The 27,221-nt window shown below is 35.3% G+C and overlaps 4 protein-coding genes across 4 annotated transcripts; 2 read left to right on the forward strand and 2 right to left on the reverse strand.

The window, feature by feature from the left end:
- Positions 1-1,051: 1,051 nt before the first annotated feature.
- LOC111432440 (ABC transporter F family member 4-like) lies at positions 1,052-5,133 on the reverse strand. The gene is made up of 2 exons (XM_023069326.1): positions 4,974-5,133; positions 1,052-3,393 (listed from the first exon to the last, which is right to left on the reverse strand). Exon 2 carries the CDS (start codon positions 3,378-3,380, stop codon positions 1,197-1,199), a length of 2,184 nt encoding a protein of 727 aa, XP_022925094.1. The 5' UTR covers positions 3,381-3,393; positions 4,974-5,133; the 3' UTR covers positions 1,052-1,196.
- A 2,181-nt stretch (positions 5,134-7,314) lies between these two features.
- Positions 7,315-11,307, reverse strand: LOC111432569 (NADH--cytochrome b5 reductase 1-like). Its single transcript, XM_023069518.1, has 9 exons — positions 11,030-11,307; positions 10,336-10,477; positions 9,867-9,957; positions 9,704-9,781; positions 9,009-9,089; positions 8,810-8,899; positions 8,198-8,263; positions 8,020-8,106; positions 7,315-7,724 (listed from the first exon to the last, which is right to left on the reverse strand). Exons 1-9 carry the CDS (start codon positions 11,145-11,147, stop codon positions 7,632-7,634), a joined length of 846 nt encoding a protein of 281 aa, XP_022925286.1. The 5' UTR covers positions 11,148-11,307; the 3' UTR covers positions 7,315-7,631.
- A 2,362-nt stretch (positions 11,308-13,669) lies between these two features.
- On the forward strand, positions 13,670-15,718 carry LOC111432324. The gene is made up of 3 exons (XM_023069153.1): positions 13,670-14,138; positions 15,006-15,130; positions 15,281-15,718. Exons 1-3 carry the CDS (start codon positions 13,736-13,738, stop codon positions 15,485-15,487), a joined length of 735 nt encoding a protein of 244 aa, XP_022924921.1. The 5' UTR covers positions 13,670-13,735; the 3' UTR covers positions 15,488-15,718.
- A 3,558-nt stretch (positions 15,719-19,276) lies between these two features.
- LOC111432429 lies at positions 19,277-25,653 on the forward strand. The gene is made up of 3 exons (XM_023069305.1): positions 19,277-19,852; positions 24,019-24,312; positions 25,617-25,653. The coding sequence occupies exons 1-3, from the start codon at positions 19,510-19,512 to the stop codon at positions 25,622-25,624; spliced, it is 645 nt and encodes a 214-aa protein (XP_022925073.1). The 5' UTR covers positions 19,277-19,509; the 3' UTR covers positions 25,625-25,653.
- Positions 25,654-27,221: the final 1,568 nt, after the last annotated feature.

Raw genomic sequence — 27,221 nt, forward strand, 5'->3', positions numbered from 1 at the left:
GTTAACTGGAAAGCAATTCCACACGACCATAAAAGCCACTCTAAGTTTGAGGGAGCGACCTTGTGTGCTTTCCAGCTACCAAGTTACTACGTGGTTCCTCGTTCCTCTCAAAATGAGTTTACAATGTAGTGACCCTATTTAAAAGACCTCTGGTCATTTCTACCAAATAAAAGGAACCGAGTCGCCTTAACACATTACACTAGAAGAATTGAGATAGTTATATTCTCAATACTAGTCGTAAGAAAATTTGAGGATGTATTTTCAGAAGAATTACTGGGTCCACTCGTAAAGTGGGCATCAAGAAAGCTCATTGGAGATCTGTTCCCACCAACACAAGTATATATATCCCTCGCTCTCTCTCTCTTCCTCCTCGCTTCGATCGCAAAACATTATTTATAAAAGTGTGGAAACCTCTCCCTAGCGTTTTAGAAACCTTGAGAGGAAGCGTGAAAGGGAAAATCTAAAAAGGACAATACTTGCTAGTGGTGGGCTTGAGCCGTTACAAATGGTATCAGAGTTAAACACTGGATGGTGTGCAAGTGAGGACGCTGAGTTTCGAAGGGAGTGGACACCGGGCAGTGTGCCACAAAGACGCTAGGCCTCGAAGGGAGGTGGATTGTGAGATCGTTGGAGAAGAGAACAAAACATTTTTTATAAGGACGTGAAAACTTTTCCTTAGCATACACGTTTTAAAAACCTTTACGAGAAACCCAAAATGGAAAGCAGAAAGAGGATAATATTTGCTAGCGGTAAACTTGGATCATTACAAATGGTATCGGGAGGGTGGAGGCTTGAGGACACTGGTGTTCAAGTAGAGGAGATGATGGAATATCAAAACATTGAATATTATAGGACAATTACAAATGAGAAAGAGAGGAGTAAAAGTAAAAGAGAGAAGAAAGAAGGAAAGTTGTGATCTTTTCTTCACCTTTCGGTGTGTAAATCCCTTATTATCCAATTCCATACCTATCTCTCTGCCCATTTCCGTGAGTCCAGAAATATAACGTGAACACCGTTAAGAGCCGGTAAGTAAAAAGAGGGAACAAAACAATTTGAAGAGTGTGAAATTTTTCATAGAATATAGTACACAGTAACACAAGCAAAACTCATCAAGAAGATGTACTTGAAAAGTGTAAAAATAAACCTCAGAAACCAAGAAGGATGAAGTAGAACGCCTTTTACAACATATTACTCAACTAATCATCAACCTCAGCCTTAATCTCCTTTTGCAATTCTTCCTTGTATTCCTCGAAAGTTCCAGGGAAAAACTCGACAGTGCCATTTTCGACAACCCAAATTTCACTTTTTTCTTCATCCTCGCAGACTCGTGATATGAGTCGGGAATCGTGACTAACCAAAACAACTCCACCAGTGAACTCATCTAAGGCATCTGCAAGTGCATCAATACTCTGCATGTCCAAGTGGTTCGTTGGTTCATCAAGCAGTAATATGTGTGGCTTTGACATGGAAATTGAGGTAAAGACAACCCTGGCTTTTTGGCCCCCAGATAGCTTGGCAATTGGCGTGAGGTGATTGTGGCTAGGGAGTCCAAATTTCCCCAACTTGGCACGTACAGCCTCCTGCTTGCTTAGACCCTCTTGATCGGGATGAAGACGAAGAAGATACTGAACTGGTGTTTCCTCCATTGTCAGAAGGTCTACGAAATGCTGTGAATACCTCCCAATCCTCAGCTTCTGACTCCTACGAACTTCACCTTCTGTTGGTACCAAATCACCTGCTAGCAGGTTCAGAAGAGTGGATTTCCCCGCTCCATTGGGTCCAACAATAGCAACCCGTGTTCCCATATCAATACCCACATCAACATCACAAAGTCTGAAGTCTTTTCTATTTGGGTAGCTAAAGCTTACTTCAATCAATTGTAATAGTGGTGGGGTGAGCTCGGTGGGTTCAGGGAAGTGGAATTCTACACTGTAATCTCTCCATTTTCTGGGGGCCTCCGGCTGGGGATCATCCTCATCAACCTTCCCCTTGGACTTGTTCTTTGAGGATTCCTTAGCAGCAGCAAACTTGGCTCGGTCTTTCACCTTCTCTTGTTGAGCCCTACTTCCAGACCTCTTAGCTGCTTTCACCTGCTTATCATATATCTCAAACTTCTTGTTCATTTCTTTGCGACGCTGCTCATAACCGCTCTCAAAACTGTCAAAATTTCCACGATAGAAATGAAGCTTAAAGTCATGAAGATGAATAATCTCACTGCAAACAGTGTTCAGGAAATCTCGATCATGTGATACAACAACAAGAGTTTTCTTCCACCGACAGAGGTACTCCTCCAACCAGAGAACAGCCCTGAGGTCTAGATGATTTGTGGGTTCATCAAGTAATAGAAGTGTTGGCTGAACAAAAAGAGCCCGAGCCAATGAAATTCTCATCCTCCATCCACCACTAAATGAACGGGTGGGTCGTGCTTGCATATCCTTGGTAAAACCTAGTCCAGCAAGAATTTTGGAAGCTTGAGCCTCAGCTGCATCTGATCCTATGAGCTGCAGCCTTTCATACAACTCAGCAAGCCTCTCTCCTGCATCATCCTCCTCATCATTTTCATTTTTACCACCATCAGAATTCTGCAAATCGGCAACTTCTTGTCGAAGCTTGACCAGCTCCTCATTAGCAGAAACAACTGCTTGAAGTGCAGTTTTATCATCACCAACCACCTCTTGTTCAACTAAGAGAACATCGATATTTTTAGGAACTGGTATCTTCCTCCAAGCAAGGAGCTTTAATAGTGTAGACTTTCCCATACCATTAGGCCCAACTAAACCATACCTCTTCCCGTGAGATATCTTCACTGATGCATTTTTTAAAAGCTCTTTACCTCTAGCTGAAACAGAGAAATTCTCAATTGTAACGTCTTTGACATTTGCATCAGCTTCATCATTTCCATCAAGAACTGAAGCTCGGCTACCAATTACAACAGTGAAAGCATCATGGTCATCTTTTAGAGCTTCCTGTCTGGCCAGTTCTGCTGCATGGACAGCAAACATGTCTTTCCTCTCTCGCCTTTTCAACTCTTTGTCACTTACAGCAACCTCCAGAGGCTTCACCTCAGCTCTATCCTGCCAGGGTAGCCGTTTCTGGGAACTGGAACTCTGTTTCTCTTCATCAGGCACAATTTCTTCTTCCTCATCATCTGAGGGAGGGAGATCAATGCCATCAGTGTAAGATGCAATCTTCTTTGGAGCTTTGGCTTGAGGTTTAGCACCACTACTCGAAGATGAAGATCCCTTTCTTGGTTTATCTGGTTTCTGATCCATATTAGCAAGCATTTCTGACACTGAAAGCTTCTCTCTCTTCCCAGAAACATCTTTACCAGGTTTGACTTTGGTGTTTCCACCAGCTTCTTCTATTTTCTTTCTTCCCATTGCACCAATCAACCTGATTATAGGAAAAAATAAAATTATCAAACATAAACACAAAAACCATCCACATGAGTTATTTCACATCTAATAATAGCCATTGCCATTCTATTTCTGCAACATACGGATCGGACAAAAAGTGAAATCGTTTTAAAATTTAAGAACCCAAAGATGTGGTACATACATACTACCATGTCAAATTTTCCAAGGAAAAAAAATTGTCATGATCAGCACACGAAAGACAAGTAAAACACAGGTACAGTTTTAGAAAGGAACTTGACATTTAGACAATCAAAACTTACAAAAATCTAGAGCATCAAATGACAACTGTATATATCGAAGGATAAAGAGTTCAATACAAACAAAGAAACTAATTAAATTACATATAGTACAAGAAAATATTAGGAGAATATGACCAGAATTATCAGACCTTTGATTACTGAAGGACTATAGCCTCCAACATATAGAATATGACCAGAATTATCAGACCTTTGATTACTGAAGAACTATAGCCTCCAACATATACTCTTAAAAATTATAACAGAAAATTGATGCCTTACGAATTGACAAGACATCATTCACCACAATATAATATATTTCCTTACTTTTGCCCAACCAGAGTTCTTTTTAAATCATAAATTCAACACATTATATGCGCCCAATTTCCTGTTCATGCAAATGAAACTTAAAAGTTCATTTCAAATTCATGCTTGAACAACTAAGACCCCTTTGGTAACTTTATTTTTTTAATTAAGCTTATAAACGCTACTTCAACCTATGAGTTTCTTTGTTTTGTTATCTACTTTCACTTTCAAAAAGTATTTCAAAATCCAAGCCAAGTTTTAAAACCTAAAAAACAAGTGTTTAGAAACTGTTTTTGTTTTTAGAATTTGACTAAGAATTCTACGTTTTGTTTTTTAAGAAAGAAAGGGAAAAACCATAAAAATAATTTGGCAAGAAACAAGAATGAAATTCAAGAACAGGATACCAAAAAACAAAATGGCTATCAAACTGGCATCTAAAATATTAAGAGGAAACTAAATAACATAACTATTCAAATTACAGAATTAATTGTTCGCATGAAAGAATCCAAACCATAACATAAACCAGAACAGAAAATTGCCGATTTAACAACAAAGCACATTGGCTTTAGAAACACAAGCATAATCGAAAAGGCACAGATACAAGTTGTCAAAATTAAATAATCCTAAACATGAATAATTTTGTCCGTAAGTTTAATTCTCAAAGAAACAAACCACAAACGAAAATGAACTTGGAACTGTCATGAGTCAAGCCTCAATAGCCAGTAGCCACCAACTAATACTTACAGTCAAGTGTAATAATCAAAAGTCAAGAAAATCAAGAAAAAATAAACAGAGCGGTTCGGACGAGATAAAATATAAAACAGTGGAGGGGAACGGACATCACCACAGGATAAATCAATCGAAAAACAAGCAGCATAACGAAGAATAGAATTTGATATTCAGTACGATTTGAAATCTAGCTTAGAATAATTCAATTCAAGATTGACCTAATTCCAAATCTATCCTATTTTGAAGTTGATTGAATAAGAAAAAAAAACACTTGATCCGAGCAAACCTCGACGGCGAGCCACAGAGAGACGGAAGGGATACGGTGGCGGCGCGAGGTCGGGCACCGTGAAGAGGAAAGAAAACGTAGCGTCTGCTGGCGGCGGTTGGAAATGGAGAAATCAGAGATAGAAAGGGTCGGAGAATCTTGAAGAAAGATGAACCAGTGGGCTTAGGCTTTACAGTTATTTTTTCCTTTTATAGACTTTTCCTTGCAGATTCCTTTCTTTAAAATATATTTTTTATTTTATTTTTACAAATATGTTTAAATAAAATATATTAAAACTACGATAATAATACTAATATACTAAAATCATTTCTATCTATATTAACATAATAAATTATTTATTTAAACTATTAATTAATATTTTGTAAAATATATTAATTAATTAACTAATAATAAGAAGTACGAGCTTCGTGCCCGGCTTTCCTTCGACTTAAGAAGACAGTGGTGAGAATGAGAATCACTTTGAAACTCATTGAGAATGATATTTTTAGGGTTTAAAAGCTCTCCAACGTGTTGCGGATCCATCGGCCGTGAGAGGGTCTTTTAGCTGCCGTATGAAGCTTAGCTTGCTTTAGCAGCCACGTGATGATTAGACGTTCGTGGTAGGCGTAGGAACTGGGCGAAGTGGTAGCCAAGTTCTAGTGGTGATGTAAGTGCGCGGTGAGCGTAGTAGCCTCCGTCTGTAGAAGTGTTGATTCGACATTCATGATAAGCGTAGGAGCTGGACGAAGCGGTAGTCAAGCTCTGGTGGTGATGCAAGTGTGCAGTCAGCGTAGTAGCCCCATTTATAGAAGTGTTTAATTTTTTATAATTATAATTAAGAATTTTAATTATAAATATTATTTGTTTATATCAACTTTCTGTTCATATGTTTATAATTGACCCTAAGTAATTAATTAATTAATGATTTATATTTTACACATATGGAAAAAGAAATAGAGAGAATTAATTATATAAAATAAAGACAAATATTATTTATTGTCTCTTCACATGCAGCACATGTAGTTTATGCTATATTTATAAATTAATAATAAATATTTATATCATTGTTATATTAGACATTTTTAAAATTTAAAAATATATTAAATGCAAAAATAAAATAAGAGAGATCAAATACACATTATACAATTTAATCTATATATTTTATTACCTCTACTTCCATGTTTCTTTCTTTAAAAAATTTGGAAAAAAAGAAGACGATGGACACCGTACTAATAGTAAATAAATTTCCAAATGTTATTCATAGAGGATCCATCGGGAGTTCCTCTTACTTGAGCCATAGACTTTGGGATAGAACTTGAACCAAGGACTAGACCCATCTCTAAAGCATCATACTGCATGACGCCAGCAGAATTAAAGGAACTTAAAGTATAGTAAAAAAATCTACTAGATAAAGGTTTCATCCGACCCAGTATATTCTCTTGGGGTGCATCATTGTTGTTTGTGAAAAAAAACGGATGACTCAATGCACCTCTGTATTGATTAGAGGGAGTTAAACAAGAGAACAATAAACAACAAGTGCTCACTCTCTCACATCGAAGATTTGTTCGACCAGTTCTAAGAGACGACGGTATTTTACAAGATAGATCTTAGATCAAGCTATTACCAGATTAAGATCAGAGAAGGGGATGTACCAAAGACAGTCTTTCGAACAAGGTATGGCCACTACGAATTTGCAGTGATGTCATTTGGCCTCACTAATGTCCCAGCTGTGTTCATTGAGTTAATGAATAGGTCCGAACAGTCCTAACCATCTTGAAGGATAACAAATTGTACGCCAAGTTTTCCAAATGCAAATTTTAGTTGTGACAAGTCTCGTTCTTGAGAGACATGGTATCAAAAGATGGAATTTCAGTAGACCTCACTAAGATAGAAGCTGTCACTAAGTGGAAACGCCCAACTACAATTATAGAGTTATGGGGTTAGCAGGATATTACCGAAGGTTTGTGCAAGGCTTCCCTAGAACAATCTTACCACTTACACAGTTGACAAGAAATGACGTACCCTTTGTATGGAACAATACATGTGAGGCCAACTTCCAAGAAGGGACTAGGGTGCGTATTGATGCGACAGAAGTAAGGTTGTTGTATCCGCGTCCTATCAATTGAAAGAATATGAGAACTATCCCACGCATCATATCCCATACATGACCTAGAATTAGCCTGAGTAGTGTTTGCATTAAAGATTTGGCGACACTACCTATATAGAGAAAATACTCAAATCTACACCGACCACACCTAGCCAAAACTGAAAACCTAACACAAAATCCATATCCATCTATCACTAACAATAAACTAACGATAGAACTAAAGTAGTTAAAAGAAACATAATTGTTTAGTTGATATGACAATCAAATCAAATTTCATTTCAAATATAAACTATCTCAGTCTCGTAGTTGCCACCCGCCTATTATAGGCTCATAAAGCTTATTTCAAAGTTGCTCTTGAAAAGACAATTTCAGCCAAATAAAAAAACTAGGGTGGACTCTGCTAAATGATGGCATCAATTATTCCACGGCATTGCAAAATGAAAAAGAGCTAAGAAAACAGCCTCCTAAGTACATAAATCTTTAGCTCTAAATTGAGACATTATTCAAATTTTCAAAACTTGGGAGGAAAAGAAAAATGATGCTTAGTTCTAGTGAAGAACTTTGAGGAAGAATCAGAACATGAACAGCATCTCTGGTGCGTATCCAAGAGCTTCAAGATGAGCAGCCATAGCCTTGTTCATTGGTGGTGGCCCACATCTTAAAATCTGCTTATAAAACAGGGTTACATATGAGGTAAAGCTCATACAACACTTTGTAATGATTTAGTGGTTTAAAATTTCGATCAAAATATAGACACGTAAATGAATCTAATGAACCTACTCCAATCCAACAATTTCTGGCACACGAGATCACTCTTCGTTAGCTTTAAAAAGTAGGTTATTCGTAGAAACATCGAGCGAAAGCACTTTTGACAAAGGAAATTGTTCACAAACATGTTTTTGAGAACCAATCTGAAGCATCCTTGTCATTTAAAACTAATGAGTTGGTAATCAAACATACCCGAACATCAGAAGCAGGAGCAGGGCAATGGGTTTGAATCATCTCCTTCGTCACGAATCCAACACCGCCGTCCCACGATTCAGGAGGCTGGGTAAGCAATGGATATACAAATGGTTGATCAAAAGATATGGTAGAGATAAGTATAAATTTGGCGTTGTGGCTGAAGGAGAAGACTGACCTGGTTTAAAACATAATAGAGCTTGAAGATATCTGGGTACCTTGAGGCAAGAAGATCCAACTCCTCCTACAACCACACAAGTTACTTTTGGTAAGAAACAGTTCTGAAATTGGAGAAAGAGGTATCATAGAAACAGGATTATTGTTATAAAAGCAAAAGTGAAGCCCAAGAGGCAGCTACAAAAATATTAAGATCCTACACGTTTTTCTTATCTATATAAAATGATGAACAACTGGCCTTTTTAGTTGAGGACAGTCGAGCTATGACAAGGACAGAGGATTATATGACTTAACTAGTTAAGCTATGTTCGCTATGTTCATGTTGGCAAAAGAACTCCACACAAGTGTTAAACTAAGGAGTTCGAACATTAGATGTACTGAAAACATTCCAATCAAATCACTATGCCGTTGAAATTCATAGCGCGCTGAGAAAGGAGTAGATTCATTACAATATCACTGAGACAGTGTGGAAAATAAGCCTCGGTCGCACTGGTTGGCATGGCTTATCTCTCTCCATGAAAGTAAAAGTTAATAAAAAGATGTACAGGTATCCACATTTTGGTCAAATTGAAGACAAAAGGGAACTCCATTGAAGAAGATATGGCAAAATTACCTTCAAAAGAATGTCCTCGTAGGTGACGTTGGCATAAATGAGATGTACCTTCGTCTTGTCATTTGGATTTTCTAATATGGCTCGAGCAACCTAAGGAGAGCAACGAAAGCATGAATATCCATACAACGATCAAAGCAATCCAAATGATAGTATGTTGAGGAACAAAAATGAGCAAGCCAAAAGTAAAGGAAATATGTACTTGATACATAGGAGTAATGCCAGAGCCTCCAGCGAGCATCCCAAATGCTCTGACCTCGCCTGGTTGATACCTGAATCGCCCCTGCAGTAATATTTACATTGTAAATTTTGAATATTCTCAGCGTTTTCAAAGGTACTATGCAGTTATTTGTTTCTCTCTGCGACAAATAAAATGTTTCCATTAAATTCTCGAAATAGAGCGTGGGAGGAAAAGTCCATGGCCAACGCTAAGAAAGCTGAATGCTAGACAGACAGATAGATAACATAAACCAGGGCAGTAGATACAGGAGATTAATTTCCATACCAACTTGAACTTGAACATTGAAGGCCACGAGTTTTAATACTGTTCTCTGTTTAATAAAATTACACCTATTTACTAAAATCTTTCTTCGTTTTCTAGTTTACTGTCAAAATTGTTTCAAAATCACTGATCAAGAGAAGGCTTCCAACATAAATTGAGTCACAGTATTAATTCAAAAGAGAATTATAAAAAACGAAAACATGAATTGATTTAGACATACAGAAAATAACATCAGAGATCAAATATGTGAAGAACGTGTATGAGACAAGTTTGGACAAAGAAAAATGCCAGTCATTTGTCAATGGATAAAATGTTAAGAACCCCAAAAAACATAGATACCTAAAAGCATAAGAAATGATAACTTAAATAGCTGCCATTAATTGATCGACACATACCTTGGGCCCTTTCACAGACAGAAAATCACCGACACGCATCTGTCGGAAATGGTGTGACATCCTTCCTTGGGGATACATCTGATTAAACACAAAAGAGTTAGGATTAAGAATAACATGCATGTGAAACATTTAAAAAAAAAAAAAAAAACACAAAGATACGTACCTTTATGACTAATTCAAAATATCCGACATCAGAATCCAAAGTAATAGGTGTATAAGGTTTGATAACATCTTCACCTTGACCATCCTTGCCCCTGTAGGATGGATGAATTATAGTTTCTCAGGAGAAATAAATCCTTTTTGTCATATGAAACAGAATCATCTTAAAAAACAACACCAGGTGAATAGGGCAATAAGGCATTCATCCCCATTCAAACCGAAGGGAGATTAAGAAAAACATTTCTGTTAGCTTGTTTCAGATGATGCAAATTATTAGAAAAGTGTTTTGAACACAATTAAGCAGCTAAAAGAAACACATGATACTCCACCTAAACAACGTTCTTAGAGATTACTCCCAAACAATAACAAATAAATAAACAAGTACTTTAAGGACTACAGAGTCAACACGAGAGAGTATAGTATCGAGATTCGAACTAATCCTATGACAAATGAATAAGGATAAACTACTAGACCTGCAACTTATATGTTGTCCAATGGGAAGGCCCAAAACTGAAGTAGAACTTGGGAGTGTAAATGTAAACTTCGCCACATTATGGCTCAGCTGCGCACGCTTGATGAGTTTAAACTCCTTGAAATTCTCTGGATCCAAGCAACCTGAATGCACGAACCAATTGTAAGGAAAAAAACGTACGAAAATGAATCGAATAAAACACCAATGACAGACGATGTTCTAATGTATCATCACAATGAAACCTTCCATATGCGCAAGAATCCACTGAAAATGTTGAGTGAAAAATCCATTTGTCCACATATTACTGCATTAGTACTTCATATTATCAAAGGGAGTAGGAACTCGCATGGTTATGGAAGTGTTCCCTGAAATTTCCTTCACTAGTACCAATTCAAACAGATCATACGCTTAATTTGAACAGAAATGTCCATTACAGAGTAACTATAGTAACATTCAGACTCCAGACGTCCACATATCCACAAAGTAACAAGAACTTCAAACTGCACTCTCAAAATTTCATCAAAATGGCACGAATAAAAACACAGTAGATCCTAGAAACTGCTTACAACATTCAGGTAAAGTAGATTTCAACCGCAAATCATGAATCCAAAACACTAAACAAGGAAATCCAAACACTGGAAATTAAATAATAATAATAATAATAATAAATGAACTGAGATTCAAGAGCAGCTAACCTCCGGATTTGGTTTTCTTGGACGAGGATAACAAATAGAGAGCACCAAAGGCAAGAGCTAAAACAGCCACAGCCAAACCCAGAAGGATTTGAGGATCCAAAGACTGTAATAAGTCCATTACACGATTTTTCACAGACAAAAACCTTGAGAAAAATCAAATGGAGTTGTGATTCACCTAACTTTTTCCGTTCCACAGCTCCAGAGCCCACTTTCACCGAATGCAGCAGCAGCCACCGGAGAAAAATGAAACGAACGAGTTAGGTGGAGATTGATGAAAGTATTTGGAGGCTTTTTAAGTAAGCATATAAAATTCATCTCGATTTTTTTAGAAATTATGTTTATTATATCATAATATTATTATTAAATTTACTACGATTTTTTTAATAAAAAAATTATATTATAAAATAGAAATTTCATTAAAAAAAATTTCAAATAAATATTATATATAAATGAGAAAATCATAGCGAGGGTGAGCGGTTTGAGATAAGTGTCTCGAACAATTTTTTTTAAATGGAGTTTTCAAGGACAGTATCAAACGACACAGGTGTGCCGGTATTGCGCCTCCGACCCATGTGTCAGAGGATAGACTATGCACCTGCTATTCCAAACAGATGTCGTACATGGTCTAGCATGAATACAGAAGAGTCCAATGTCCGATGAAAATTCAGATGGATAGATGTTCGAGATGCCTTAATGGAACAGTCGACACATGTGTGTATCATAGCGAGAGCGAGCGGTCTGAGATAAGTGTCTCGAACAATTTTTCTTAAATGAGATTTTCAAGAGCAATATCGAGCGACACAGGTGTGTCGGTATTGCGCCTCCGACCCATGTGTCAGAAGATACACTATGTATCTACTATTCAGCTAGATAGATGTTCGAGATGTCTTAATAAAACACGTGAATGTATCTGAACAAGCCAAGATAGCAAAACTGTCCCTCGATATGGGAAGAGTTTTTTTTTTAAAGAAAGTAACCAAAATTTTTTTCCCTTCATTAATTATGTTTATGGGGGAGGTGAGGAAACCTATGCAGGGGAATTAATCTCTACAACGCAGCCCATGGTATTTCTATCAATACCATTTGCGGGCTTCTAATTTAATTTTTTTAATTTAATTTTTAATTTTTAAATAATTTAAATTACAAATTTGATTTAAGAAAATCTATAATTTTATTAATCATCAAAATTAAAACAAATTTACAATTTCCCTGATATTAAATTATTAAATGTATATTAAATGTAATTTTTTTAAAAAATAAATTTTATGCATGAGTGAAACATGCTCATTTTATACCTCGTAATGTAAATTTACGATTATCTCCTTGTCTTGCTAAATGTCGAACGAAAAGATACTAAAAAATGAGTAAAAAGAAAAGCGAACTTCAAAGAGTAGAGCTAGGTTAGCACCAAGAGCATTTAGTGATGCCGACTTAGGGCAATCAAGTAAGTGGACTTACTATTGGTATACCTTCGAGCTTGGTTGGATGACTTGAGTGATGTATGAATGACACACACCTTGTGCCTATTTACGTGTCATTTTTCTTTTTTCATGATATGTTATGTTATGATTATGTGATGTTACTATGATTATATCATGTATGTTATGACTATGAGACGTTGTTGAGCTTTGTGTGATAATAATGAAAGTAATGTCATGTATATGTACGTACGTCTCGTAGGGAAGTTAAATCATGCAAATAATGAAAATATGAAGCATGTACTGCATTTTCTTGAACCTCATGCATGTTGTATATCAAGCATGTAATACTTTTTCAATATTTTTTGTATGAACACGTATCCATAATATGATATGCGCTCATTTCCTTCTATTGGTTTTCGATAATGTGAACGTGCTCTACCCCATAGTTAGGCCTAAGGGGTACGTATACGAGCCTATTGGTGGGTTTATGATGCGTGCGTGAACATTGTGTAGAAAAATACTACACACTCAACCCTGCTCGAAAGACAAAGTAGAGCCTAAGGAATAATCATGAAAAGATAGGACAATTACATTTCTTTTAAACTTTGACGAGACGGGTTATTTTTCTTGTTTTCAGTTATACTAATGCAATCTTAAAGTTTGCATAGATTTTGTGAACGTTTTAGTCCATGTTTTTTTATCTTTCCTTGAGCCAATTTTAGGGTATGTTATGATAACAAGGGTCGATTAGGTCTATGTAGGGATAGTTAGCGTGCAATCTTTAATTGTGAACTTGGCATATAGGAATGCAACGTTACCCACTTAGTAAACACGTTACGTAAATACAAATTAATAATATGTTGTACAATAAATTAATGATCATTGAAAATTTACAAAATTTACTTGATAATTTACGGTTTAATCTAATTAAACTAACTTAAGTAAACACGTTATTATTTATTTTGATTTAAGATCGAAGTTATATTAAATATTATAAATTCTTTATAATAGTTTCGTACTAAGGCATGATATATTTTATTATATAATAATTATAAAATTTTATTCAACTAAAAAACATAACAACATTTATTAAATACATTATTTTTTCTTTTCTTTTAAAAAATAAAAATACTTATCAAATATATTCTAAATCATGGGATAAAATTTATATAAAATTTGTTTTTTTCCTAATTAAACATAAAATAATTATTGCGAAAAAAAAAAAAAAAAAGAAGGAGCGCAGCCAGTTGGGCAGTTGTGCGAGGCAGTGTCAGAGGAGACAACAATGGCGAACCCTAGGAGGGCTTCCATTTCATTATCTTCTTCAAGCAATCCCCAAAGCTTGGAGAGTCCATTTCACAGTCAATCCCAAGGCCAAAGCCTTTCGCTATCCTTTGAATCGTTATCGTTTCTGAAGAATTTTCTGAAGAAGCCTCACGCCTTCCCTTTCCTGCTCTCTGTTTTCCTCTTACTCACATGGATTTCTCTCAGAATCCAGCACTCTTCTTCTCGCTTCTCATTCCCCGATTTCTCTCGCTTTCAACACACTCCTGATACTTGGAGCGAGGACGATGATTTCAAGGCCAACCTCGTTCGTTTCAAGCCTAGATTTCCTTCTCGGATTGCTAAAGACAACAGGGGCTGGCTACTCGATCCTATTTCTCTTGCGCTTGATTCTGGCGTTCTTGGTACTCCAATCGCCTTTGTTTTTGGTTTGAATTCATTTATATTCCGTTTAGTTTGCGCTGAATTCTGCTTTTGGATGTCTACTTAGCGTATAAGTTATGTGAGTTTTGATTTGTAAGTGTCTGTTGATTTCGCGTTGCATTTGGAACTTTATTGAGCCTCAAATTCTGTCTCAGTTGAGCTTGAAACTGTGTGAAATTTTATCAATTGCGACTGGAATAGAAACCCAATTGTTTACTAAGCCTGCAAATGATCCAACGTTTATTTCAATTTAATCCCAATTACCTGTTTTAGGGCACTGTGATTTCTGAGGGAAATGAAACATTCCTTATAAGGGTGTGGAAACCTTTCCCTAACAACGCATTTTAAAACCTTGAGTGGAACCCCACGAGAGAAAGCTCAAAGAGGACAATATTTTGCTAGCGGTAGGCTTGGGGGGTGTGTTAGCGAGGACGCTGGTCTCCCAAAGGGAGTGAATTGTGAGATCCCACATTGGTTGGAGGGGGGAATGAAACATTCCTTATAAGGATGTGGAAAACTTTCCCTAACAGACGTGTTTTAAAACCTTGAGTAGAACCCCACGAGAGAAAACCCAAAGAGGACAATATTTGCTAGCGGTAGGCTTGGACAGTGTGCCAGCGAGGACGCTGGGCTCCCAAAGGGAGTGGATTGTGAGATCTCACATCGGTTGGAGAGGGGAATGAAACACTCCTTATAAGGGTGAGGAAACCTCTCCCTAACAAACACGTTTTAAATCCTTGAGGGGAACTCCACAAGAGAAAGCCCAAAGAGGACAATATCTACTAGCGGTGACTTGAGCTGTTACAGAAGACCGATTAATTTCAGTGATCATTATGATATTCTTACAGGCGGAGCAGTGACCTGTGCTTCTGTTCATATTGGAGAAATTAAACCTGGAGCTATGAGGGGAAACCACAGGCACCACACTTGTAATGAAACATTTGTCCTGTGGGGTGCTAGAACAATATTCAGAGTAAGCTAAAAGCGTTGGAAATCATTTATTAATTCTATCTATTCTACATCATGGATTGGCTCGAAGTTGGGAACTGTTTCCTTGAATGAAAAATCACAAAATTCAACATTAAATATGTTGCTAATTTGGATTGTGTGTCACTTGATGCAGTTGGAGAACAGCGAGGTAGGTGATAAGGGATATGCTGAAGTGATAATTGGTGCGGACGAGATTGCTGTTGCAGCAAGTCCAAGAGGAACAGCCCATGCATTGATAAACATGGATCCTGCACGGTCTACATGGTTTCTGGGGTGTCAAGATGGTATTATAAACTATAACACTTCAACTTCTGATTTTAAGGTTTGGAAAGATCTTTAGTTTGCAACAATCTCTCTTAACTTGGGCCTTATTTAGTTCTTGACAAGAACTCCCTTTTATTTCACTTCTCCTGTGGGAATTTTTGGTAGGTGGTGGGGTATAGCATTGTAGTTTCAAATCTAGGGAATTTGTGAGCTGATTGTCATGAGATGAGATGAACTTCTACATCTTTGTATACAGGATAGCTTTTATAGTATTAAGTACACTAAAGCACAATGGTCCTCTCGATCATACAAGGATCATACAAGTTAACCACAAAATTACATTACAAATACTTAAAAGTTAAACTCATTATCACAAAATAGGATTATTGCATCTCCATTTTCTCCCATCATTAGCCTTATAGCCCTCCTTATTTTCCTCTTCTAGTATCATTTTCATTTGGCTCCACTAGTATTGGAGGCAGGGAGGGAGCTTGAGTGTTGTAACGGCCCAGATTCACCGCTAGCAGATATTGTCCTCTTTGGGCTTTCCCTTTCGGACTTCCCCTCAAGGCTTTAAAACACGTCTACTAGGGGAAAGTTTCCACACCCTTATAAATGGTGGTTTGTTCTCCTCCCCAACCAATGTGGGACATCACAATCCACCCCTCTTCGGGGCCCAGTGTCCTCGCTGGCACTCTTTCCTTCCTCCAATCGATGTGGGACCACCCCCAAATCCACCCCACTTTGGGGCCCAGCGTCCTTACTGGCACACCGCCTCGTATCTACACCCCTTCGGGGAAGGGCGAGAAGGCTGGCACATCGTCCGGTGTCTGGCTCTAATACCAATTGTAACAGTCCAGATCCACTGCTAGCAGATATTGTCCTCTTTGGGCTTTCCCTCTCGGACTTTCCCTCAAGGCTTTAAAATGCGTTTATTAGGGGAAGGTTTTCACACCCTAATAAATGGTGGTTTGTTCTCCTCCCCAACCAATGTGGGACATCAGAAGATGAAGAAAATGAACCAACAATGTCGTTGTCCAAGTTATTTTTCTCTTTTTTTGTGAGATCCCACATCGATTGGAGAGAGGAACGAGTGTCAGCGAAGACGCTGACTTTGAAGGGGGTGGATTGTGAGATCCCAGACGGTGTGGCAACAGACGCTAGGCCCCGAAATGGGGTAGATTGTGAGATCCCACATCAGTTGGAGAGGAGAACGAAGCATTCTTTATAAAGGTGTGGAAACCTCTCCCTAGTAGACCGTTTTAAAACCTTGAGGGAAAGTCTGAAGAGCACAATATGTGCTAGCGGTCGGTTTGGGTTTGGGTTTGTGCTTGGGTGTTACATGTGACCCTAATTTGTTCTATTTAAAATGTTTCTCTTGAGCACGCACTCTCACAGCAAGGTGCGAGGTGCCTTACCTGAGCGTAGGTCCACGCCTTTTGTGGTGTTTTTTCAATAACAATGTATGTATATGTGTTTCGGTTGTAAACTTGAGAGATCTTATATAACTATTCCAATTCCGACATCAAGGATTCAGGTAGGAAACTCTTATCTTCTTTGATTTGCTCTTTTTCTGATACAAACATCTTCATTCATTCATTGAGAATTGCTGTAAAGAAGAGCTTTAGCTTCTGAGTTTCTGATCACTGAATTAGATTATGGCACATATCTTGCCTGTGCCATTTCATATTCATGTTGGTAACAACTTAATGTAGCTCTCATTCTTATCGTACTCGAAATTGCTCGTATTTGCATACTTTTACTCGAACGATATTGGTAGAAGCTGTTCATATCCATTGTGTTTCTCTAGGGATATCATAATTGGCCTCATGTGGGACTTTGGTGGTGGGATTTATGGTCGTAGCAGTAATTTGGCATAAAATTCCGTGGAGAAACATTGGTCTTTTGTGGAAGTTTTAAGACCATAAGAAAGAATTAGGCTAAGAATCACATAAGGGGCTCGATTTGACGTTTTACTCGATAAACTCCTAATAAAACTTAAGACAAAGTAGATTGTAAGTTTTAACCCCAAATGATATTCAACACTTATCGAAATTTCAAAACATGACCAAATATCATGATTTATGAAGGTATGTATGATTTGAAGTTCACTGGAACATGTTTAGACTATAAACCATCGATAGAGGTGAAATGACATAAACGCCTCTATTATGTAAAAGTTTATATAGCGTATATTTAAATTTTCTGTTTTTGTTTAAATTTATTTTCGACGATTTAAATTTGTGAAAGAAGATAATTCTAATTATAATACAAACAATAATATTTTAATATAATTTCTATAAATCCAAATTTTAAAATTACAATTACTCATTATTAGCTTATTTATTATTATAAATAAATAAATAATCGAGGTAAAATGGAGACAGAGATGGGAATGCAATCCCGTCCACATTCCTATTTAGCCAATGACGAGAAATTTTCTTCACTCCCTTTCTTATTTTTCATTTAAATAGGAATTTTTTTACTTTGTAGGGTCCCAAACCCGAGTCAAATGGACGAAAAAACCTTTACTGTTAAGTTTTCGATGGAAAACATTAATTTCATTGTAATAATATAACTAACCTTTTAAACCGTTTTAAAAATACTCTTTTAGAAAAATTGTGATGTCCCACAGACGCGTTTTAAGGTGTGTGGAAACCTTCCCTTAGCCGGACGTTTTAAAATCTTGAGGGGAAGGCCATAAGAGAAAACACAAAAAGGACAATTTAAATCTTTGAGGAGGAGCTCATCAGGAAAAGCTCAAAGAGGACAATATCTGCTAGCGGTGTGTCTGGGCCATTACAAATGGTATCAGAGTCAGACATCGAACAATGTGTCAGCCTTCTCGCTGTTCCTCGAAAGGGGTAGACACGAGGTGATGTGCTAGTAAGGACACTGACCCCAAATGGAAGTAGATTTGGTGGAGGTCCCACATCGATCGGAGAAAGGAACGAATATTCCTTCTTTCTTTCCCCTACAAATTCTTCATTCACGAACAAATTAAATTTTATAGCAATAATTCTCCCTTGTTGGGATGGATTTGGAAAACTAAAAGAGATACGTTCAATTATTTGAAGTTAACAACATAATTTTTTTTTCCAAGTTTACTTTTTCCATCCCATCTACGATTAACACTCAAATTTAAAGTTCATTTATAATGTCAGAGCATCATAGAGTATCATTCACGTATATGAATAATAAAAATAAAGTATTTAAACGTTTTTGAAATATAAAAAATATTTATGAAACTTTTTAATTTCTAAATATTATTATAAAAACAGTTTATAATATTTTAAATATAAACTCTTATGCTTTTGTTTTTTTTTGTTGGGAACGGAAATAATATCTTTTATTATTAAAACAAATCATATTTAAATGATATTTTTAATAATTTAACTTAATATATATATATATACAGAGGCAGTTGCTTTACATACTCCTCTTTGTCTTTCTTTCCTCTCTTCTCTCTCCAGTGCTGTAATCTTCATCACTCAAGAATTTTCATTTTCTAACCATTACGTAGAAGGAGACTTTGAATCGATGAAAAGGCAGAACAGTCAGTTATCGTCCACTTCCCGCCGGGATCCTCCGCCTGAAAGTCTTCGAGCTAAGAGTATCGGTTGCATGTCCGGCATTATTCATCTTCTCTCCAAGTACCAGAATCGCCACAAGAAATCCCTCACATTTGGTTCTTCTCTAACTAATTCTATTTCAATTTCCTTTCAATTGATTTTTTCCACTGCTTTCTTCCGGCATTAAATTGATCGAGGAATTTGTGGATTTAGTTTGATTTTCTTGATGTTCTTAGGAAAGAGTAAGCAGGAGAAGGATATTATTGTGTTTTCCTCTTCTTCTTCTTCGGATCAATGTCTAGCCTCGGCTGCCGGTATATCTCCACCTACTCCAAAGCCGCAGGGACATCGAAGGTCGCGAAGTAATAAAGAAGGAAAGCGAACGGAGGTTGTTGATTTCAGCCGGAGAAGAATCTCTTGCGATCTGCCGACGAGGAGTCCGACTCTTTCTGCGGAGATACGTCGTTCGAGCTCCGTAAACTCTCCGTCGAAGATCCAAAAATCCCCGGCCCTAGTAGCGCGATTGATGGGACTGGAAGCGGTGCCGGCGATGCCAGTTGAAGAACCGTCTAACGAGAAGAGGAGGAAGCTGTTGGGAGCGCTAGAGAAATGTGATAACGACTTGAAGGCTCTCAAGGACATTATCATGGCGTTTCGGTCACCGGAAAGTGATCAATCGGCAACGGCGGTTGCAGGAAATTGTCTGAATCGAGACAAAGTAAAAACAATTTCTGAACGGAAGTGTAGGGACTGTAACTGTAGCGATATAGAGAGGCAGCAGCAGCATCCGAGTGCAGCGTCCGTGTTTAACGAGTCCAGTCGCTCGCATCTGAACAGAATCAACCGTACAGGCAGAGGGCGTGAAAATGGTACGTCGCTGTTCTTAGCCTTCAATTTGGTTATCAATAACTGCTAATTTTGGACTTTTTTTTTTCTAATTTCTTTCTTTTATCATGAAATTTCAGATAAACCCTAAAACTTAATTGAATTTATTTGTCTGCCTAAAATATTAATTCTAATCTAGTTGCATATTAAATGCTGTACTTCTAAATTTCGGTTCATAATTAATCTTATAAAATTCTTAATCTAGTCTTTAAAGGTGTCGATTAAGACATTTGGTACTATTCTGTTAAAATTTGTTAATAATTTTAATACTATATTTCAAACAAACTTTAATAACTTTAGTATGGAATAATCTAGGTATAAATTTAGATAAAGTAAAGATCAAAAGTTCAAACTATTCATATATTAACTAAAAAAATTAACACACAAATTAAGATTTAAAAAGACTGAATTATTTAGTATATTTAGTTATGTATAGTGACATAACTACTTGTTTAGAACCCCCAAAAGATATAATATGGAAGAAAACAAAAATTAATTTCTTTTGGAGTTCATATTACAAACTAAGAATTTAATATTTCAGACTTATGGGTAAATTGGGTACCTAAATTTGAGTGTTTTTTTAGTTCATCTGATTGTTTTTTTTCCTAAATTTGAGTGTTGAAGATATATCATAATTAGTTCTTTTTCTTTATTAATGTGTAAATCCAAATACAGTTACACCGACAAAATTATAGAAAAAAGAAAATGTAATGGAGAGAAAATAATAAAAGGAAGTTAAAGTAAAAAACTTATAAGAAAAGAAAAAAAAAACTAGATAGGAATCTGATGTAGGCAAAGAAAAAGATGAAGCAAAACAGCTTTATTTCACCTCACAATTCACACGAATGCAGTTTTTCCCCCCTTAATTATTCTTGGAGTAATTTTGAAGAATCCAAATGCTTAACCAAGTTCTATCTAATTGGATAAAACAGTACATATGTTAGAAATTTTCGTTAGTAAGACTAGAATTTTACAACTGAAGCCATTGATTTAAGGCAAAGTAAGCAGGTGATTTGTGTCCACTTTTTTGTTCTTGGCTCGATGAAAGGAAAGATGTTAATATCAAATGCTTGAAGTTGAGGGTAGTGGCTATAGCTATATTAGATTATTGGTAGTGTGGTAGGTTCAAGAATCCTGAATGAAGACAAGAACAGTGCCTTTTCAAGTAAAAGTAGAAGGCATAGCATGCCAAAATATAGGATTCCCAACATCAACCTTGATGGCATTTGTTAAGCTCAGTGCTTTTACTGCTGCTTAGGCATGAGGGGACACACTACATGCTTTTTAGTTGCTCGTAATTATTACATGTATGCTGCCTATGACCACTAAGACCATTGCTCCTTTATGAATAACTCATCAAAATTTAGAGAGCCAGAGCTTCAAATTATAATTAAAGTAGGTATACCTTTTGATTATGATTCTCTATGAGTTGTTAATTCAAATTATTGGACATTCTTGATTCAAATTATTATCTAAAGTTGGGGAGGAGAACCAAACATTTTTTATAAGGGTATAGAAATCTCATTAGTAGACGCGTTTTAAGGAATCCTAAACTGGAAAGTTTAAAGAGGACAATATCTGCTAGGGATGAACTTGGACTGTTATAAATGATATTAGAGCCAAACACCGGACGATGTGTCAGCGAGGAAGTTGAGCCCCGAAGGGGAGTGGACAAGAGGCGATGTGCTAGCAAAGATGCTGGCCCCAAAGGGGGTGGATTGGGGAGTCCCACATCAATTGGAGAAGAGAACGAGTCCCAGCGAGAATACTGGGCCTTGAAGGGGGTAGATTGTGAGATCTCACATCGGTTGGAGAGTAGAATAAAATACCGTTTATACGGGTGTAGAAACCTCTCTCTAACATACACGTTTTAAAAACTTGGAAGAGAAGAAAAAAAATTCAAATAGGATAGTATTTTAAGATTTAAGCTAAGGTAAAAGATGGATTTATAATTATATAACGTAGGTATAATCATTTACTTGAGATTTGAGCCATGTTTATTCGGAGGAAATGAGAATAGAAGAACGGGAATTATTCTCCTCCAGTCTTAATTCTCAAAGAATGCTTTTCAATTTAGGAGTCCAAGATCAAATTATTTCCAGTGGTTGATTTCTTTAGAAAGTGTCAGTTTCATTACTTTATTTTGTTGGGTTCCACCATAATTCTCTTTTGACCTTTTCGTAGGCTTCACATCATTTTAAATTGGATCATTAATCACAATCTTTTTCATTCTCATTTCACTTCAAAAGTGATTTTAGTGACAAATTTAGACATTTTCTCTCATTTGCATTCCCTTTTAGTTAATTGGTTTAGATAGAAAATAAAGTGGAGGAAGTGGACCACTGTTTCACGCAAGTCCACAATGAGCAAATAGCTATGCTTTAGCAATGATTCAGTCAATTCATTGTTCAAAAAAGCTTGGGGAACATACAGCCTTCCTTCACTTTTTCAGAAATAAGGAAGAGACAGCTTAGAAACAAAGCAGCAGATGACTATTATTTTTTATTTTTTATTTTTTTCTTTTTTTGCTCTTTCACTCAAGCAAAAAACCAGGCTTTTTCTAAAGCCATTGTTTCCCGCTTCTCTTCCACTCCCAACCACTGTCATCCCTACCCCCACCTCCGATCCATCTCTATGTCTGTTATTATCATCAGTAATATCACTGCTGCACCATGAAGATTTACTGATTTTTTTTTACTTTTTGCTTTTCCTTTTTTTGATAATTTTTTTTATACTTCTATTTAGCATGAGATTATGTTTGCATTCTCACAACATATATTACCTTTATTGGTTTCATATCTCTCCTTTATTGACGATATTTATATCATAAAACGTTTTTTTTCTGCCCTATGGTCTATTTGTTGTGGTCAATGACCATTTACTCATACTGATGGTGACTAAACACAGATACTGGTTACTTTTTCTTATAAGAAGTTTGGATTCTGACTTTCATTATTTTTGTTGTTATAGTTATCATCTTATGTAGTTTTAGTTTAAGGTCAAATATGTTAGATAAATTCTTTGACCATCATCATATATTTAGGTGTAAATACACATAAAATGATAAACTTAAAAGGCTTGTTTAGAAGATTGAGAAGATTGTTTTCTTGGATCAACATGTTTAGGTACCTTCAATTTTACCCAAAATATTACCTGATCCCAAGCATATTCGGCCAAGGATGGTTAGAATACCATATTAGCTAATTAGGAAAGGACGGTTAGAATACCATATTAGCTAATTAGGAGAAAAATCATGAGTATACAAGTGATGGACACTATCTTAATTGATATGAAAATTTCTAGGGAAAACCAAAAGTAGAATTACTAGAGTTTATGCTCAAACGGAATAAATATTATACCAATGTAGAGGTTCGATGTTCTTAACATAGTAATAGAGTCATACTCTTATCTTAACTGAAGTATGTTAATAGAATTTTTAAGGGTTGAACAAAAGAATAAGGAGACATAATCATAATAATGACTCTATTGGTATAAGACTTTTTGGGAAAGCTACGAGAGTTTATTCTCAAAGTGGAAAAATATCATTCATACCAATTGAGAGGTTCATTATTTCTAACATAATCTGTAACAGTCTAAGCCTATCACTAATAGATATGGTCTTTTTTGTACTTTCTTTTCTAAACTTCACGTCAAAATTTTTAAAATGCTTCCGCTAGTGATAGGTTTTTACACCTTAATATTTTGTTCCCCTCCAATCTATTGTGAGATCCCACATTGATTGTAGAGAGGAACGAGAGCCAGCGAGGACGCTAGGCCTCGAAAGGTGGATGGTGAGATCCCACATCGGTTGGAGAGGGAAACGAAACATTTTCTTTATAAAAGTGTGGAAACCTCTCCCTAGTTGACACGTTTTAAAAATCTTAAGCAAAAATCAAAAAGGGAAAACCTAAAGAGAATAACATTGGCTAGCGGTGGGCTTGAGAATGATATCTACTAGCAGTAAGCTTGGACGGTTGCACAATCAACCAACTATACACATCTAAAAGTAAGAGTTTTAGAAAGCGAGAAACCAAAATAATTGCCAAATTGGAAAAGGAAAAGAAAGTATAGCAAACGTTTATCTTTTGTGTATACGATCCTGCATGCATGTAAAACAGTAGTATTAACAAAAAGTACTTTGGAAATGCAGGACGACAAGAAACACAGCAACAGCCAAAGAAGAAGAACCCACCAGCAATTGAAGGTGAGGACACAATCTCCATCTCCTCCTTGAACCCAATTTCCAAATTACAGGAACGGATCATAAAGTTGCAGCAGATCAGCAGCAGCACACACTTAACAACGATGAAGAAGGAGGAGAAGGAAAAGGAAAAGGAAAAGGAAGATCCGGCATTAACGTGGAGAAGCAAGGCCATGGCGGAGAGCTTGGACGAAATCTCCAACCAAATCTCATGGGGCTTCAAACACGAGATGGCCAAAATAGGTATGGCTTTACAACACCACATTTACAGAGAGCTAATTGATGAAATGCTCACTGATATGATCACCAAATCTTCTGCTTGCTTTCTTCCCTTCCATTCTTCTTCTCTCCCTCCCTTTGAAGCATGTAGGAGAAGACTTCGTTTCTGATTGTTTTTTTTTTTCCCCTTCTTTTGTGTTTAGTTTACACACATTAATTTAAATTTCGATACTTTTGTGTAGCCTTCCAAGAATTATGATGATCCGACTATAAATTTAGTTGGTTTATGGTTCAAATTAGGGTTGTATATGCAGGTATAACATGCATTTTGCTAGGTTTTTTATGTTCTATGGATGGACTTCTAACTCTCAAGCTCGGTTCGACAAAATTTACAATATATTTTTCGATTTTGTAGGTATGTACTAAAACTTAAACAGTCGTAAGTATTCTAAACCTTTGGCGTTTGTTTTTGTATCAAATGATTATTAGAAGGTCTATATCCTACAATGTATTTCGTAGCTGTCTCATTGAATAATTTACTAGTATCAATGATAATTCTCTCACGAGGAATCAACAACTTAGGTTATCATTTGAAAATTGTCGTGGAATGACAATAAATCATCTTGTCTATCTGGAAGAAGATGATTGCGTTCCAACTTTCTAAAATTATAGACCGGTTTGGGCTCATTTTCATATGCATTTTAAAGTGAAAAAATGAAAAACATATATGCTCGGAACTTATAAATTTTAATAGAAATCAATCAAACTTTATACGGGTATTCTTGAGAAAAAAGTAAACCAAAACAAAATAAAAACATCGTTAACAACTTCAATTAAAATAGATCCTTGGCGTTCTTCAATTTTTCATCTCGATTTCGATGTTGATTCTATTTTCATGTGTATTAGGTTTCTCCAGAAAATTTTCAAAATTTTTAATGATTTTTTTGTCCGATAATTGAACTCGAAAAGGCACATGACTAATCAAGAATGTAGCAATTCGAAATTTTAAGCAAGTAATACTTGTAGGGATCATTTGAATATGCATACATGCTAGAAAAATCAAACCCTAGATAGTTAGATTCGGTATGACCTGAGCCTAGGAAGATCGGTTAGGCATCAAGTTAGTCTCACTAGTTATTAACATAACTTAATTGTTCTTTGCATGTTGAGATGGACTCTTTTTCGACTGTTTGTACATAATTGTGCTAATCCGGTGGATGAAAATCTGTGTACATGCGTTTCGAGTATTTGATGGAATGAGAGCTTACAAGTAAGTTGCTTATCGAGTATATTTACAGATTCATCCCTTTTTAATTTTTTTTCTTCAGGTGTATGATGTTGTTGAACGAGACGAGAGGGTACTCGGGAGATCAATAACCACAGAGGACTGACGACTCGAAGCATCTATCTTGTCAACAAGTTTTTGTAGTTGTCATATCATATACACATCTTTTGTATCACGAACATGTTCCCTCTTTAAAGATCAAATTTAACATATGTACATATATTCTATTTTATATTGATGTTGAGTGGTTTAAAATCACGTGAAATTTTATGTCGTACATTCATGTTGCATTCCATTATGGTTTGAATCTTATTAAATATTATAAAATAATTCAATATAAATTTAAATCTTATTGAAATTTCAAATATACTTTTATTTATTATATTTAATATACATTAATTATTTTAATATTTAATACGGATCTAGATGTATTAATTAATTCAAGGTCAATTAATATATATATATATATATATATATATATATATATATATATATATTAATGAGGCCCTCCACTTCTTAGATCGAAATTTATAATAAATTAAATTAAAGAATTATTAGTAGACTTTAATTTTAATATACGATTAAATTAGTCGAGAAAAAATTAAAGGTTTTTTAAAAATAATTTTGCCTTAAAAAATTATCATATTTTTAATAATAATGAAAAGATTGACTTTGCCTTAAAATTAAAGGTCAACTAAAAAAAAATGATAATAATTTAGATTTTTTTTTTTTTTTAATTCGATAGGATTTACTTTAAGTCGATTCTGATTTTGATTAAATAATACTATTATTTCTAGAAATTTTTTTACCAGATTCAATTTTTAATCACAATTATTTTTCTTAAACATTTATCAAATAATTTAGATAAATAAAATTACATGCAATTTAACAAAAATTTAAATAATTATCTTAAAATAGATTATAAATAACAACAATTTCAACCTTTTAAAGTTTTAAAAATAAATTAAAGTAAAATTAAAAAAAAAAAATTATTAACTAAGCAGTAAAATTATTCCACCTAATTTCATTTTAATTTTAAATTGCCTAAATAACATTATTGTCCTTATAACAAAATTTATTATTTAATTATTTTTAATAAGTAAAAGAAAAGGAGAGAAAAATCTCTCGTATTAATAAAATTATTACTATACATTTAATTTTCAACCTTTTCTTTAATATTATGTTAATTTCTTTATTTAATTTTTGTTACAATGTGTTAGCTATGATTTTCAAATTGACTCATTTATAATTAATAAGTATTAATCGATTCTCAAAATAATTTAAATATAAAATTAATTAGGAATAGATTTATATTTATGAGTTGAGTCGGATTAAAGTTATTCAGGTTTATTAAAAAAATTATTTTTGATTAGTTGATAAAATATATATTTATTTATTTTTAAATATTTAATTATAATTCAATTTAAATATATATTTTAAAATTTACCTTGGAAGTTGAAAATAAATAATAAAAAATAAATATTCGTAAATAAAAATATATTTTTTAAAAATTAATAATAAAATTTCAACAAACCAAATCAGTTTATAACCCAACACAAGTTATACAGTCAAACAACTATTGGTTCATTCATAACCCAACTCAAATTATACAGTCAAACAACTATCGGTTCATAACCCAACTCAAATT

Source organism: Cucurbita moschata, unplaced genomic scaffold, assembly GCF_002738365.1.
Source record: "Cucurbita moschata cultivar Rifu unplaced genomic scaffold, Cmos_1.0 Cmo_Scf00038, whole genome shotgun sequence".
In the NCBI taxonomy this organism is placed as follows: Eukaryota; Viridiplantae; Streptophyta; class Magnoliopsida; order Cucurbitales; family Cucurbitaceae; genus Cucurbita; species Cucurbita moschata.